Source organism: Euleptes europaea, chromosome 8 (genome assembly GCF_029931775.1).
Source record: "Euleptes europaea isolate rEulEur1 chromosome 8, rEulEur1.hap1, whole genome shotgun sequence".
Lineage (NCBI taxonomy): Eukaryota > Metazoa > Chordata > Lepidosauria > Squamata > Sphaerodactylidae > Euleptes > Euleptes europaea.
The window spans coordinates 97441877-97459437 of NC_079319.1; the positions used below are offsets into that span (position 1 = coordinate 97441877).

Sequence of the window (17561 nt, forward strand, 5' to 3'; positions counted from 1 at the left end):
ACATGGTTTATTTGTCCACCAAGAATCTACGGTCCAACCGCCTGTGTAACAAACTCAGTGCCAAGTACGTGGGTCCCTTCCCCATTGCTCGTATCATCAACCCAGTCACTGTGGAACTTTCACTCCCAAAATCACTCAGAAGAATCCATCCTGTCTTTCATGTCAGTTTGCTAAAGCCACACGTGCCTTCCCCCGAGTGGCATCCTGAACCACCTCCTGATGTACCAGTGATGGTTGGGGGGGAGGAACATTTTGAGGTTGCAAAAATCTTGGACTCTCGCGTCTGTCATGGGTCTCTCCACTACCTGGTCCGTTGGAAACATTTCGGTCCCGCCCACGATGAGTGGGTACGCGCACGTGACGTGGCTGCACCCTGTTTGGTCCGCCAATTCCATACTGCCTACCCTGACAGGCCTGGACCGGTGGAGGACAGGGGGGGGGGGCTAAAGGAGGGCAGAATGTCAGGCCTGCTTTCCACAGCTCTAAGCAGCCTGTCGGACTCTGACTGTTTTAGTTTCGATTCCACCAGGTGCCTCTCAAGGCCGAGTTTGCTAACTGCTGAATTCCTGTTCCAGTGCTATCTCCTGTGGGAACGGCTCCTCAGTAGAAGTGGGGGGCGCCCTGACCAGTTGTGACTAATACTTTCTCTTATAGGCCTGCCCCGTGCTCCCAATTGCCATTCGTGCCAATATACCTGTAAGCTCTGCATACCTGTATGTTTTCCAATAAATCAGCTCTTTTGGACTCTGTCTCTGGATGTGTTTGTGGGATTTCCACGGGACAAGTGCTCACAGCTTATTAAATTTGCAGATGATACTAAATTGGGAGGGGTAGCAAATACAATAAAAGACAGAGCCAGGAAACAAGATGATCTTGACAGGCTGGAGAAGTGGGCTAAAACTAATAAAATGCACTTCAACACAGATAAATGCAAAGTTCTGCATTTAGGTAGGAAAAATCAAAAGCATAATTATAGGATGGGGAGACTTGTCTGAGCAGTAGTGTGTGCGAAAAGCATCTTGGGGTCTTAGTAGACCAAACACTGAACATGAGTCAGCAATGTGATGTGGTAGCTAAAGAGGCAAATGCGGTCTTTGGCTTTATCAACAGAAGTATAATGTCCAGATCACGTGAAGTGCTGATATCACTTTACTCTGCTCTGGTTAGACCTCACCTAGAGTACTGTGTTCAGTTTTGGGCACCACAATTTAAGAAAGACATAGACAAGCTGGAACGTGTCCAGAGGAGGGCAACAAAGATGGTGAGGGGTCTGGAGACGAAATCCTATGAGGAAAGGTTGAAGGAGCTGGTTATGTTTAGCCTGAAGAGGAGAAGACTGAGAGGGGATATGATAACCATCTTCAAGTATTTGAAGGGCTGTCACATAGAGGAAGGTGCCGGGGTGTTTTCTGTTGTCCCAGAAGGTCGGACCCAATGGGTTGAAATTAAATCAAAAGAGTTTCCATCTATACATTAGGAAGAATTTTCTAACAGTTAGAGCGGTTCCTCAGTGGAACAGGCTTCCTTGGAAGGTGGTAAGCTCTCCTTCCCTGGAGGTTTTTAAGAAGAGGTTAGATGGCCATCTGTCAGCATGCTGATTCTATAACCTTAAGCAGATGATGAGAGGGAGGGCTTCTTGGTCATGTAGTGGGGGTCACTGGAGGTGTGGGGGGAGGGTAGTTGTAAATTTCCTGCATTGTGCTAGATGACCCTGGTGGATCTTCCAACTCTATGATTCTATGAAAACACAGTCTCCTACCAGGCGCCGAAAATCTCAAACTTGACTGGTAAATAAGTAAGTAACTTAGTCACAATTAGGCTCCGGTAGCTTGATATGGAGAAAAAATAAAGTGGGAGAAGCTGTGGGAGAGACTCTCAACAACGCTGCTAGAATCATAGAATCATAGAGTTGGAAGGGACCACCAGGGTCATCTAGTCCAAGCCCCTGCACAATGCAGGAAATTCCAAACTACCTCCCCCCACACCCCCAGTGACTCCTACTTCATGCCCAGAAGATGACCAAGATGCCCTCCCTCTCATGAACTGCCTAAGGTCAATCTAGCCTCTGCTTAAAAACCTCCAGGGAAGGGGCGCTTACCAACTCCCAAGGAAGCCTGTTCCACTGAGGAACTGCTCTAACTGTTGGAAACTCTTTTGATTTAATTTCAACCCGTTGGTTCTGGTCCAACCTTCTGGGGCAATGGGAAACAATTTGGCACCATCCTCTATATGACAGCCCTTCAAGTACTTGAAGATGGTTATCATATCCCCTCTCAGTCATCTCCTCTTCAGGCTAAACATAACCAGCTCCTTCAACCTTTCCTCATAGGACTTGGTCTCCAGACTCCTCACCATCTTTGTTGCCCTCCTCTGGACTGGACACGTCCCAGCTTGTCTACATCTTTCTCAAATTGCAGTGCCCAAAACTGAACACAGTACTCTAGGTGGGGTCTAACCAGAGCAGAGTAAAGTGATACCATCACTTCATCTGTTAATGCAGCTCCAGATCGCATTTGCCTTTTTAGCTGCCGCATCACACAGTTCTGAGAGAAAGAGCCTTGGCTACTTACCGTGAAGGCTTCTTCTGCTCAGAGGGATGAAGGGCATCTTTACGATCTTTACAATCTTTCCTTTTCCTCTTAGCTCGGGAGGCAGGAATTAATATTTAAATTTTTTCCTGGCTTCCTAGGGTAAACGCCCCCTATAGCCAGTTACAAAACTTTTCAAGCCTTAGAAGATTAGTAGGAAAAATCTAAGAAAATGTGTCACTTATCATTAAATAGCTAATAGAATTTTATGAACTGCAAATTTTGAACAACAACCTTGAACTGTATCTGAAATGTAACAACTGATGGACGTCTGGGAGGGCAAGATGCCCTTCGTCCCTCTGAGCAGAAGAAGCCTTCATGGTAAGTAGCCAAGGCTCTTTCTCGGCTCAGAGGGACAAAGGGCATCTTTATGATGAGACATACAAGAGCAGTCCCTGCCCTGGGAGGGTTAGACGTCCTGTAAAATACTCTGTAATACCCGTCTGCCAAAGGCGACATCGGATGACGAGTAGAGATTCAAATTGTAGTGCCTAACAAAGGTAGACACAGAAGACCATGTGGCCGCTTTGCAAATTTCTTCTATGGTAGCCTGTCTATCAAAGGCTGTAGATGTGGCCACACTTCGGACCGAATGAGCGGTTATGCCTCCAGGTATGGGAAGTTTGCTTTCCATGTAAGCTGTCTTTATGCATAAGGAAATGGTGCGGCTAATTGATGCTCTTGACATGGGTTTACCCTTTTTTGGTTGGGAAATGTTGATAAATAGAGCCTCAGAAGATCTAATACTCTCTGTTCTAGATATGTACACGTGAAGAGCTCTACGGACATCCAATAGGTGCCAAGTCCTTTCTCAAGGTGTTAGGACAGAATGATGGAAGGATTATGTCCTGTTCCCTATGAAACTTTGTGTTGCACTTTGGAATGAAGGAGTGGTCATGTCTAAGTACCACCTTGTCCTTGTGAAAAATGATAAGCCCTGGGCGGACAGAAAGAGCTCCTAGCTCAGATACCCTGCGTGCTGAAGTTACCGCCGTGAGGAATAGGACTTTCATCCTTAACCATTTCATCCCTACCTGAGTAAGAGGCTCGAAGGGAGGTTTTGTAAGTGCTGTCAGGACTGTATGCAGGCTCCAAGTGGGGAACCTGTGTCTTATAGGAGGAGCAGTGAGAGTAATACCTCTAAGGAATGATTTTATGTGAGGGTGCTTAGTCACCTTATAACCTGCCACACGTGGGACGGTGGTAGCTATTGATGCTAGTTGTCTCCTCAGCGTGGAGACGGCTAATCCGATTCTGTGGCCCTCCTGTAGAAATGATAAAATACCCAATGTTTGTGGTTTGAGTGGATTAAAGTTTTTGCGTCTGCACCATCTGGTGAATGTCTTCCATGTTGAGTTATAGATTCTCTGTGTTGAAGGTCTATGTGCTGCCTGAATACTGCTAATTATGTCCTCAGAGTATCCTAATCTGAGCAATCTGCTCCTTTCAATAGCCATACGGTCATTTTGTACCATCCTGGATCTGGATGACACACTGGACCCTGTATTAGGAGATCCGGTCTGTCCGGAAGTCTCCAGGTGATGTTGTTCGACATCTGAATTAAGGTGGGAAACCATGGGCGCCTGGGCCAGTACGGAGCTATGAATAAGACGTGTGCCTTTAGCATTCTTATTCTCCTTAGTACTCTTGGTATGATTGGTAGGGGAGGAAATGTGTAAAGCATCCCCTTGGGCCAGGGTGCCGTCAGTGCGTCCGTCTGTTCTGCTCCCACCTGTGTGTATCTTGAGTAATAGCGTGGAACTTGGTGGTTCGTCGTGTTTGCGAATAGATCCACTATTGGTGATCCGAATTTCTGTGTGATGCAATGAAAGACATCTGGGTGGAGAGACCATTCCGCTTCGCTGATCATCTCCCTGCTGAGCCAGTCCGCCTGTGTATTGATGGTTCCCTGTATGTGTTCCGCAGAGAGTGACGTTAGATTGGTCTCTGCCCACCGGAGTATGGGTATTCCTTGTGAAGTGCTGAAGATCTGGACCCCCCGTTTGTTTAAGTGTGCCTTTGCGGCTACATTGTCTGTCCTGATCAGTATGTCTTTCCCTTGGGCTTGTTGTCTGAAGCTGAGCAAGGCCCTGTAAATCGCTCTGATCTCCAGGATGTTTATGTGGAGTTTCTGTTCCTGGGGAGTCCAGGTGCCTTGAGCTATACGCTCGTGGAATGTTGCCCCCCACCCCATCATGCAAGCATCCGTGTACATCTGTTCTGGGACAGGGGAGATGAACCGTAGACCCTTTGACAGGTTGTTTCGGTCCGACCACCACAGTAAGCTGTTTTTGGCATCCTTGGTGAGTAGGATATGGAAATCCCTTTTCTTTTGTATATCTCTTTGATATGGCCTGAGAAGCCCTTGTAGGGGTCTGGCATGGAGACGTGCCCATTGAATGGTGGGTATGCAAGATACCATGTGACCCTGTAATTTTGCAGGGGCCATGAGTTTGGATGACCGGGCAATGTATGTCTTTTTGGCTAGAGATGAGATGAGATCGATTTGTTTTCCTGTGAGAAATAATTTGTTTTGTTGTGTGTCTATGTCTACACCTAAATGCGTCAGTCGTTGGGATGGAGTCAGTTTGCTCTTGTTGTAATTGATTAGGAATCCGTGTGATGACAGCTTTTCTATTACTAGTTCTGTGTGCTGGATGCTTTGTTGTTTTGAGTCTGCGCAAATCAGAATGTCGAGGTAAGGATGTATCCTCACACCTTCTTTGCGTAGATCGGACACCAGTGCCACTAGCACTTTGCTGAACACCCTTGGGGCTGAGGTTAAGCCGAAGGGGAGGGCCCTGAACTGGTAGCGAACTCCCTGATAAAGAAACCTCAGGAAGCGACGGTGTTGCATGTAGATGGGTATATGTAAATAAGCCTCTGTGAGGTCTATGGACATTAGGAAGTCCATAGGTCGCAACGCCTCCGATATAGTTTTCAGTGTCTCCATTCGGAAACGTCTCAGTGGGATAAATCTGTTCAGAAACTTCAAATCTAGGATGGCTCTCCATCTGCCGTCTTTCTTGGGAACTGTGAAGAATACTGAATAGATTCCCAATGAGCGTTCCGATAGAGGCACTATCTCTATAGCTTTGATATCCAATAAGTGCTGTATGGCTTCTGATGTTCTGAGAAGCTTGTCCTTGTTTTTGGATACTAGTGAGGTCACCAGTCTGTCTGGTGGAATGCGGGCAAATTCTATTTGGTAACCCTGTGATATAATGCTCATTACCCACTAGTCCGGGCGGGAGGTTGACCATTGTGGTTGGAAAAGACTGGGCCTTCCTCCCACAGGCTGTGATGTGGCATCACTGTTTTGTTTGGCGACTGGGTTTATTTCCCTTGTCACCATGGAATGTGGTGAACTTTGGACCTCTATTAAACCTTCCTCCTCTCCGAAAGGAGCCACAGTTCTGGTTCCATTGGCCTCTACGTTGGTCTGGTCTAAATTTTTGTAGTGTATGGTACGAACGAAAAGGAGTAAAGGTCTGACTTTTGTATTCCTTCTGAAGAGCCTTAGGCAATGCTTTCTTTTTGTCTTTAGTTTCCACTAAAATGGGGTCTAATTTATCCCCGAATAGTCTTTTGATAGGGAAACCCCATTAGAACCGATTTTGATCTGTGCGTGGCTTGCCATGGTCTGAGCCAGATACCTCTCCTTGCTGCCGCAGAGGTAGCCATGGCTTTAGCTGCGTATGTCATTGTATCTAAAGTTGAGTCAGCCAGGAATGAAACTGCTCTTAAGAGTCTAGACACTCCTTCGCAGGCCTGTTTTTCTTCCTGTGGGATGAGTTGTGTTAACTTTCTGGCCCAAATTATTGCCGCTCTAGACACTAATGCTAACGTTACTGATGCTTTAACTGCCATTGCTGAGGCTTCATGTGATTTTTTGCAGGCTAGCTCTGCCTTTCTGTCAGCTGGATCCCTGATTAAGGTCTGATCTTCCTCAGTAACTAAGTCTGATGTGTGGAGTGCAGTAACCGGTGTTTCCACTGGGGGTACCTTGAGTAGGTCTGAAGTGTTTTGGTCTAAGTTGTAGAACTTTCTAGATGTTATAGGCCACTTTTTTGAAGCCATGGGTTTTTCCCACTCTGACTTCATGAGGGACAAAAAAATATTCTGGTACTGGTACCACTGTCAGGAGTGTCGTGCATGTGAAAAAACTCTTTGCTACCCTTTTTACTCTGAGAGTTCAGGGATTCAGAGTCATCTGAAAGCTCGAGTGCTGCTAGTGTTTTTGACAATAATAGAGGAAATTCCTCTGTGGAGAATACCCTGGATTGTTTAGTCTGTTCAATAATATCTTCCCCATCAGAACTGAATTCATCTTCCCTGTCATTGTCATCATCGCCTGAGTATACAGAATCGTCCCCATCTTCCCCCTGCATGGTCTGTACCACAGAATTGTCCTTAAGAGCCGCTTTAGTGGGCCATTTACCCTCCCCATATGTGGTCCCAGAAGCACTGCCTGCAACGGGTTGGTTAGGATGGGGGTGGAGGTTGTAATAACCCTGGCTTGGGGGACCCTGTATAGGGAAATTCTGTGCAGGGTGGGCTGTGCCACTCTCAAGCCTTCAGTAAAGGCGTCTTTAATAAGGGAAGATAGCTCCGCTTTTAAGAAGGCTAAGCCTCCGTCCTGCAGAAGGGGAAGGGAGATCCTACCGTCGGATGAGGTCTCCGTCGCCGCTTGTCGTCCCTGATTCGTAGGCGAGCCGCCTAGGGACGAAGAGGCACAAGGCAAAGGCGAGCCACCAGCCTGCTGGGCCCGTTCCCTGTGAATCTGCAGCGAGTGGGCGTGGGGTGCCGGCGCGCGCTCCGTGCCTGGAGCCGGAGTGCCGTTAGGCGAAGGCGAGCCGCCATACTCCTGGCTTGGCACTCTAAATAAGTTTGAGGAAGGAGCGGAAGCCTCTGATGAGTTCCTCGCACACTTGCCGCTGTTATCTAATTTCCGCTTCGTTGCGGCGCAGCTACAGAGCGGGCTGTTTCAATGAGGTGCTTCGAGCGCTTGTTGCTGGCCGAGACGGCCTGTTTGCACTTGCCGCTGCTGCTTGTAACATTTTTTCTCTTGTTTTTTACCTTCAAGTCAATTTGCTGACTTGTAGAAGGTTGGATGGCCTCGGATGCACGAGGCATAGCCGATAACAGGCTAGGGTCCAAATTGGCCGAGGCAATGTAATTGTCGTTCTGCCGATCCGCCATTTTGTTTGGCGGGAAGGGATCCCTTTTTAAATAAATTTATCTCCTACTACCCCAGGAAAGGCTATTAGAAAAAATAGTAGAGAGAATAGTAGGAATAAGAAGTTAGATATAAGTTAGTAAAGATTAGAAGTAAGGCTCGGTATTCTACCCTTAGTAGCTGAGAGCTGCGAAAGGCTGCTCTCCTGATCAAGGCAGGAAATAGAACTGGCTATAGGGGGCGTTTACCCTAGGAAGCCATGAAAAAATTTAAATATTAATTCCTGCCTCCTGAGCTAAGAGGAAAAGGAAACACCTATCATAAAGATGCCGTTTGTCCCTCTGAGCCGAGAACTGTGACTGGCCCAAGATCACCCAGCAGGCTTCATGTGGAGGAGTGGGGAATCGAACCCAATCTGCCACTCTTAATTCACTATACCACTCTGGCTCTCTGATTGATTCATATCCTGAGTGTAATGGCAGATTTATACTTTATGGAGTACACAGGATGGGCCGGACTCCCCACCCTGGATCAGCTGCCTTGATGAAGTGGTTGCTTTGAAGGATGGACTCTATGGCATCACACCTCCTCTCTCTAAGCCCCACCCCCAAAATTTCCAGATATTTCCTAACCCGGAGCTGGCAACCCTAGATATCTGACATAGTGGATGTCAGTCAGCCCAAGCATATTTATTTTTTATGTAGCTATTTAAAACACTGTTATGTTGCCTTTCTACCCAAATAGGGTCTCCAAGGTGGGACTTGGGCTTATTGGTCAGTCTTTAGAGAGCCAAACACCTGTTATATATGAAAGCATATGCATATTATGTAGGGTTGCCAACCTCCAGGTGGTGGCTGGAGATCTGCTATTACAACTGATCTCCAGCCGATAGAGATCAGTTCCCCTGGAGAAAATGGCCGCTTTGGCAATTGGACTCTATGGCATTGAAGTCCCTCCCCAACCCCCGCCCTCCTCAGGCTCTGCCCCAAAAACCTCCCACCGGGGGCAAAGAGGGACATGGCAACCCTAATATTAACATTTAGAATGGACAAGCAGAAGAGAGGGAATAAAACTGAAAACCTTGACATAGCAACAAAAGGCTGGGCCTGCTTTAAACATAAAGAGGCATGCGCACTGAAATGTTGTTCCAAAGTTTCCATAAATCAGCATCCTATATGCACCACATAAGACCCTTGGGATAACACAGCAGTAAAAAATGGCTGGCATTTCAGAGGCTGGAAAGAGAAATGCCTGCACCTTTACCTACTTTGCATGTAAATATGCTTTAATTAGAGTCAGGGTCAATTAAAGGCCAGGGGGAAGAAATGAAAGAAACAGCAGAATCTGCAGCATCTCCTCTAAGCCAACATTGCAATGGAACTGGAAGACTCCAGCAGGAACCAGAAATAGCTGCCTTAGGTTTGGAAATGCGATGGGAGACACCCGGGATGGGAAGGAGCTTAAAAGGGAAGCAGGAAGAGATCTTCCCAAATGCTTCTAAAACCAAACTTGCATCTGAACAAGTTCTGACTCACAAAAGTACAGTGCCAAAATCAACTTTTAGAGCAATCCACAAAAGGGGGGGGTAGTTAAGGTGTGTCTGGGGACAGTGTAGCTGCACCACCTCCTAAGTGGTTTGCAGCGGGACAGAGGGAAATAAAAATAAATTGCCCCAAGCCCTGTGAAACTCCTCCATAGAGTTCTGCACATTATTTGCTCCCTCTAGTGGTCAATTCAATATCACACATGGTTATGTCTGGCACAAAAACCTGCAGTTTAAATCAGCTGTGAGATAAGCCGGACATAAACCTGTGTGATATCAAATCAACCACCAGAGGAAGCAAAATGTATGAGAAACTATAACAACCCAATGAAGAAACAGGAACTTAACATGCAAAGAAAATGACAATGAGGAAAAGCCCAATGACTACATTGGTGAACCAGAAGTCACCCGTTCAATTTTTCACCTCTTGGCAATTCATGAGATGGCTTTAGGATTATGGCAGACCCCCCCCCCCAACAAATTTCTGTCCTGATTTAGAATTCTAGGGAGTTAGAAAGGTTGCACCCTGTTTTGTGTTATTTTGGTTGGTCTTAATAAAACTTTAGATGGCTTCTTTGGTGGGGGGGATTTTGCTTTGGACCAACGAAGCTGCTGGCAACTTCAGAGATGAACTCTGTGACTAATTTTGAACACTGATAGTGCGGTCTGAAGCACAGTTACACCCTGCTAAGCTCACAGACTGACAAATGTGTAACTCTTCTAAGGAGTGCATTATGAATATTCTGCTAAGCCTAAATACCTCTGTTACTATTTCTATTGTGATAATAGTCCGCAACCTTCTTGACCAACACTGGGAAAACAGAGATCAGCATCTTATGAACAAACTGCTGTTTCCCAGAGTGCAAATTTAGGAACAGCCTGGAGTCCTATCTGGACTGTGTACCTTCAGTCTGACCAGGTAACATCTGGGTCAGAGGACTAAAGCCTGAATAAGTATTCTAGGATAGCTATTTAGCTTTATTATTTTCTTTCCTGCTTTGCACTGCTTCTAGATTTGTATACTTTTGCACATTTCTTTTAATATATCCTATTACACTCCTGTGGGGTTATTTGGGTTTTGGGGCATCACTCTAAACCCAGTACCTTGGCCTACTTTGGCTACAGCTACCAAAATAATTGTTTGTGGAAGTCAACTTGCAAGTGTCCTACCTTGCATGACTGATTTCTTTGTTTCATTTTTTTTTTGAAAAAAATAATTCAAAAAGAAAAAGAAAAGGGGAGAGGAAAATTTAGGAAAAGATAAAAAAGAATGATGTACAACACATTCAAAAATTAATGTATTGTACATCATTCTTTTTTATTTTTTCCTAAATTTTCCCCTCCCTTTTTTTTTCTTTTTGAATTTTTCCCCCAAACACCTGGTAGGGCTGGAGACTTTGTCCCTCAGACTTTCAGCTGAGGGTTAGCTTAGAGGGGCTGGTGGTGGCTTGTTCCCCTGGGCAGTGAGGATTCACTCCCCAGTTTTGTGCGGCTTTGCTCTTGACCTTCACCCAAAGCCTTCATGTGGGACAAGGGAATTCTGACATACTTGCATCTGGCCTCGATCATTAAGTGCTTGGAATAGGGTCTCTCAATCCGCCACGTGCTGGATTGGATCCAGCAGTAGATTTCCACTATCGGAAAGGAGGAGCAATTTTGACAGACCACCCCCCCCCCTTCCACTGCCAACCTCCATCTCTCCTTTCATATGGTCCATGGCCTTCCCTGGTCTCCCCCAGGGCAGCATTTTGGGTTGCAGAGGGCCTGGGGAGGTGAGAAAGTCCTGTTCCACTGATGAAAATTCCTTCCAACAGTGGACATCACTGCTGGATCCAACCAGCCTTCCAACCTTCATTTATTTGCTTGCTCTGGTCTCATTTTACGGTTTAATAAGAACAGTTATGACAGAACTCCTCATTTAAATTTTTTTTAAATTTTATTAACTCACACACACCAGCCTTCACTCCTCGTTTAAAATTTTATTAACTCACACACACACCAACCGGCACTATCTCTCCTGAGACTTATAATTTATTCGGACACTGTTGCCACTTATGACGGATCCCTTCTTTTCTATAAAAGGTCAGAAATACATGGCATTAAAGAGGGTTTTGAAGAACTTAAAAAAAGGTTTTGTCTCTTTTTGGAGGATTTAAAAGTCAGGTTAGCAAAGCTTCATAACAGGAATGTGGTTTGCAACAGAATTCCAAATGAATCAAGATGGTTCACATACAAGTGTTTAAACTTATTTTCTACTGAGAGTGATTTCTCTTAGCAATCACTGGTTTGTTTCTTAAACTTAAGCTTCTTTTACACAGTGGTTCTTTAGCTGAAGAATTTAGGAACATTAATACACTTCCCCAGTTTCTCCTTTAAACTGGTCTGGGATAACTCCTTTCACCAGAGCTACTTCCCATTAAACTCTTAGGGATCACTCTATCAACCTTAGAAATATTTTCCTAGAGAACTGATTTTCCTTCCTGATCCAAAACCCAAATTTGTTCCTTTTCACTCCAGAGGAGAATCCTTCACCAGACAGCTTGCAGCTCACACTGCTGTCTCCAAACTCTGTCTGTTAATTTCTTTCCCAGTCAACTGTCAGTTCCCAACTGTCAGAACTCTCCAACTGCCATTCTCAGAATTCCATTCGCACTCCCTGTCAATCAAAGGGTTTTATGACTGGGACAACTCCTTATAATGCAGCTGTCTGTCACAACCATCACTTTATTTATTGATTATTTGTCAACAGCATATGAAAGAAGACAAGAAAGACAGATGTTTTCTAAACCTACAGAATAAAATGCAGATATGGTAAATGCACTTACTTGAATGGTGAGAACAGAAATGGTAATGTGGTTTTCTTTTTCTGAGCCATCTTAACCTGGACATAACCAGAGAAGAACAACAAAAACTATTTAAAATGTTTTATATGTATTAATCAGACTGTACATGTATGCCTACTGAAATGGTGGGACAGCAATATTTGTAGCAAACAAAATAAATTAAAACTCAAGACAAAAAAAATTAGAAGCAAATGCCAGCATCCTACAACTGCCACTTCAATACCCTTCTTCAAGTCTCTTTCAGTCACAACTGTGGTTACTGAGGGTTGGGAAAGGAATTTACTTCCAAAAGAGGAGATAGAGTTAGGGGGCTGAGAGAAGTCAGCATGCCTACAATTTGCTCCTTCAACTTACTTCCTGACTTTAAAAAGATCAACCCTAACCCTAACTAGAAAGATGTCTACCTCTGTACCCCCCTCCCCCCGTATATGTCTTATATTGGACATCCCAACAGTGCTGTGCTTGCTTTGGCATTACATATACTAAAACTGGAACCATACAATGCTCTTTTACGAAAGCTGGGGTTTCCTGCCTCCCAGAAACTTCCAGTGGTGGGGGAAACCCACCAACGTATTTTTAAGGAATATCCTCATAGAGCGTCTTTGGACTCTGAAGCAGAACACCATAGAACCAGAGAGAGGAAGAAAATTACCCATGCTGATCCCAGAGCTGGCCCCATAACATGCTAAGCCTGGCCGACTCCTGCATCGAGTTAAAACATTTCCTGGACTGGCTGTTCAAAGAGAGACGAGAAATACTTTGGGGTTGAGTTTGTGGAACCAAAGGGGCAGTGGCCCAAAAAGTTTGGGAACCACTGATCTAGATCCTGAATGAATTTAATTTTATGGCATTAGCCAGAACAACACTGATCTAGGCCAACATCCTGTCTCACAGAGCAGCCAGCCAATTATTCTAGAGGGCCAACAAAGCGCAGAGAACAAGGCCGTCCCTCAATGTGGCCTCCTGGCACTGATATTCAGAGTTTTTCTGCTTCTGAATGTGGAGAGTCCCTGTTGTCACCACAGCTGGTAGCCACTGATGGACCTTATCCTCCACGAATTTATCTAACCCCCCCTTTGAATCCATCTGTGCTTTGGGCCATCACTACAACCTCTGGCAGTGAACTCCACATTTTAATCGCCCGTTGAGTAAAGGAATACTCCTTTCCTCCATCCTGAATCGACTGTTCTCTGGTATAATTCATTCAGTTACCTGGCCCAAGAATACAAGGTGAAGAGCTAACCAGTAATCGCTCAAGTCTGCTTTGCCCTACACTATTTTTTTTTCTGCATAGGGCAAATACAAACTTTCTTTCGGTTGCCAGGCATCGTTCCTGTGAAACGTGCAAATATTTGCAATTTTTTACACCAGCAGCATCAGTTTTTCTTGGCTAGGATGAGGGATTCTATTCATATCTTCAGGTGACTGGAAGCCATGCACCAAAACTGGACAAGCAGTGTTACTGGATCTCTCTCCTTGTGAATGGTAGAAACAGCAGTGCCTAAGTCAATAAGATTGATCCTAGCCACTATGGGGTTAAATCAGTTCATTAACTCGTTGGCTAAAGTTGTGCTAGAGGACATCTTGAAAGGAAAGAATGTTTTGTGAGTCCCAACAACAGCACAGACCTTCAAGTGGCTCTCCCAGTGCATTCAGTCCAAATCAGCCCAGATTTTCTCCCACCTACATTCTCGTATTCTCCTGGTCACTTTCACCACCCGTAATGCCCAATTATACCCTAGGGAGACCAGGATTTGCAGTCTCAGGAGAGGATGTCCAGGACCAAATGCATCAATAGCCAGGAGCAGACGTCCTTTCCTACCTGTCTATCAATAAAAGAGACAGAACAGCAGCACAGAATTGCCAGAGAATACTGGAAATTATTTGAATCGATGCCTCTCCAAGACAGGCTGTCAGAATAGGTCCCCTGCCTATTATGTAGGCCACAGGACTTCTGAATCTGTTCCCAAGCCATGGAATGATCTGAGGTTCAACTTCCAAGAATGATTTTATTTGGCAGGTACTGATCGTAACAGGAATTTTCCAGTCTAAGCTGTGAGGAAATGAAAGCCCCAGTTCAGCAGCTGGGTATGACTCAAGCCCCACTCTCGTCAACAAGAGTGCATGCCAGCAAAGCACTCTGAAGGCAGCCAGCAACAGGCTTTTACAGCACAGTTAAGAGAACAGAATTAAATTCCAGGACTAATTCTACCCTTCTATTAAAGAAAGTACTGCTTTCACTGGCATTGATTCACATTGGCTAGCCAAAGTTTGACCCTTCAAATTTAAATTTCCCTACCCCAGAACAAATACCACAATTGCTATGAAGAATTTACATGCATTCTCAAAGTCAACAAAAATATCAGACAGATACAAGAATTCAAGCCAGTTTTTGTTAATACTATACAGAGACATTTATTTATAAATTCAGCATCACAGAAAGTACACAACAGTTTTACCGTTCAAAGGCTTCAATTCCAAGAACTGTAAGTAAGCCCCATGGAAAGAAACAGGATTTACTTCAAAGTAGACCAGCCTAGTCTTGCTCTCTGAAAAAAAAATCAATCCCAAGCAGGACTACTCAGAATCCTGCTTAGGTCTACTCAATGGGGCTTACTCCCAGGAAAGTATTCTTAAAATTGTCCCATAAATTACTTAAATTTGTAAATTTTTGTGCTCCCCACTATTCCTCCCTGGAAGTATTTATGAGAATGTGTGATAGTTTACCTTAAACTGTTCAAGGATCTGAGCAGCATTCGTAAATATGCTTTCTGCCTTAAAGCGAGCCGTATTGTTCAGGTATCCCAGAGGCAGAATTCCCTGAAAATATAACAATAGTCATGTTTATGCAAGCAATCCAAGCCTGGGGGGGGGGGGGGGGGGAGAACAACCACACAGTAGTAGTTTCTATTAGACAGCAAAATCTGTTGTTCTGTATAGTTATTTAGGGGGAGTGTGTAAATGCATTTTTTCTTTGCAATAACCTCTGGATTGGATCCACCCATGGAGCACAATTTTCCCGCCTCCCTTCTCCGCAAAGAACAGGATTTCAGAGTGCCTTCTGGGCTGCCAAGGGGGAGGGAGAGGTAGGGCAATCATGCTTCGTGGGCAGGATCCTTGCGCCCATGAAAACATCTAGTCTGGTTCTAAGCCCATGTTCCCATTTCTTCTTAGCAATGGTTCTCATTTTGGCTTCTGTCTCATTTCCACTAATCACTGCTCAGGCAAGTGAAGATAGCTGGAGGTACTGACTTCCAACATTGGCACTGACTTCCAACATTGGAGGTACTGACTTCCAACCACACTCTGAGAGTTTTGCCTGAAGCATTTTCCAGAACAGGACAAGAAAGACTATCACCTTAGGAAAAATAAGATCAGAGTCATAAGTGTGAATAAGGTTGTAGTTCTAAGTGCCTGAAGTGGAGAAATGGCTCACTGCAATTGAGCCAGTTTGCATTCCCACCATTTCACAGCCTGTGCCATTCATGCAAGGGATTTGCAGAAGTGAGCTAGCAGCCATAATGGGAACAGACTATTAGAGGTCCTTTCACATATATGCACCCCCTTTTTATTAGGTGCAAAAACTGAGAACCCTGATCAAGGATAAATAAATTGTATTTCAGGAGCCAGGATTAGGAAGCAGGTTACATCCCTGCAAGTTCTCTTTCCCTCTCTCTATGTAACTGAATGAAGTAAAGCCATAGGGTATGCCTCCCTTTATACTTAGGATTGTCTTACCCAAAAGGTGCCCATATAATAATTTGATTTTTTTAAACTGTTTCTCAATACAGGAGAGCATTTGCAAGGTTAAGCTCTATCCCTTCTCAAGTAATGCAAGGTCGAATGGAAAGGACTGCATACTCAGACTTTGTGCTTCTGGAGAAACAGAAACTTTGAGGCATTGTTTACTGGAACGCAGTACCTTTTGCAGTATCAGGAATTTGTGGGTTACTCCTCTTTTCTGGGATAATGAGCCGCTGTCAATACCAGATACTATCGCCCTATTAGTCTCTTATCTGTAACTGGCAAACTATAAGCGAAACATCTAGAACAGCGCTTGCGCAGCTGGGTAAAGGACAACAATGTTATTGGACCTGAACAGATTGGATTCTCTAAAAATAAATCACCCTTGGACCATTGTTTAACTTTACTAACCCTGGCTGAGAAGTATATGAAAAGTGGCACGAAGAAACTTTACGTTGCCTTTATTGATTTAAAAAGTGCATTTGATTCAGTTATAAGGGACAAACTTTGGGCTAAATTGAGCAATCTAAGAATAGATCAGCGCCTTTTAATCCTTTTGAGGAAACTTCACATTGGTACGTCGTGCTGGGTCAAATTTTCTTCATATGGTTCTCTCACTGACAAAATCCCATCCAACAAGGGTGTAAAACAAGGGTGTGTTCTTGCCCCCCTTCTTTTTAATTTATTTCTTTCTGATCTGCCTGGAGCGTTGGAGTCTGTGGACGGCCACCCTCCCAGATTAAGTGGCAGAGCAGTGCCTTGCCTTCTATACGCAGATGATACGGCAATTCTGTCTTTTACCAAAGTTGGTCTTCAGCGTTATTTGATGGCCTTTGAGAAATACTGCAACCTTAATGAGGTCAAAATTAATTATTCCAAGTCCAATGTTATGGTTTTTAATAGAAAGTGGGTCTCCTATAGATGGCATATTGGTAAGAATAAGATCCAACAAGTGTTATAAATATTTGGGTGTTACATTTAATTTTAACCTTCAATGGGCAACTCATAGGAGAGGGTCTATTAATTTGGGAAAATTGTCTTCCAATCAATTAAAAGCCTTCTTTTTTCCCCAAAGGAAATCAATTTGTTCCTACCACTGTTAAAGTTTTTAACTCTAAAATTTTACCTCAGGTTCTTTATGGGGTTCCTATATGGTTTAACGCTTTTAATCGTGAAGTAGAGGCAATTCAAGCATCCTTTAGACAAATTATGGGCTTCCCAAACTGTGTTTCTTATTATGCATTGTGTTCTGAATTAGGATTAAATTTAATTGAAACTAAGGCATGGGTGTTAATTATTCGTTACTGGCTTAAACTGTATTTTAATACTGATGATTGTTCGCTTCTGTTTTTTTAATTAAAGGAAATTTATAATACCTCTTGGGATCATAAAGTTCAATCTAAAATAAGATCCATTGGCATTTCCCTGGAGGAGTTAACTTTCTCCTCGGAAGTTTATATTTTTAAGATGATTAAACAGAGGCTTTTAGATATTGAACTTCAAAAAATACAGCCGTCTCAACCCCCTGTCTGTTCATCAGCTATACTAAAACTTAAGAATGTTGCAGGATGTATCCCCCATTATCTATACAATCTTGATAGTCCTAGCCATCGCAGAGTTTTTTCTCTTGCGCGAGTAAATGCCTTCCCATCGAAGTTGTTATA

The 17561-nt window shown here is 44.2% G+C and overlaps 1 protein-coding gene across 1 annotated transcript in view; it reads right to left on the bottom strand.

Moving 5' to 3' along the window:
* The window catches only part of PIGN (phosphatidylinositol glycan anchor biosynthesis class N), a 172591-nt gene that overhangs the window by 111953 nt on the left and 43077 nt on the right, over positions 1 to 17561 (bottom strand). The window contains exons 10-11 of the mRNA XM_056854987.1: positions 14881 to 14973; positions 12136 to 12191 (exon numbers count right to left, since the gene is read on the bottom strand). Of these exons, the coding sequence (XP_056710965.1) occupies positions 12136 to 12191; positions 14881 to 14973 (149 nt within the window). The remainder of the gene's footprint in view (positions 1 to 12135; positions 12192 to 14880; positions 14974 to 17561) is intronic.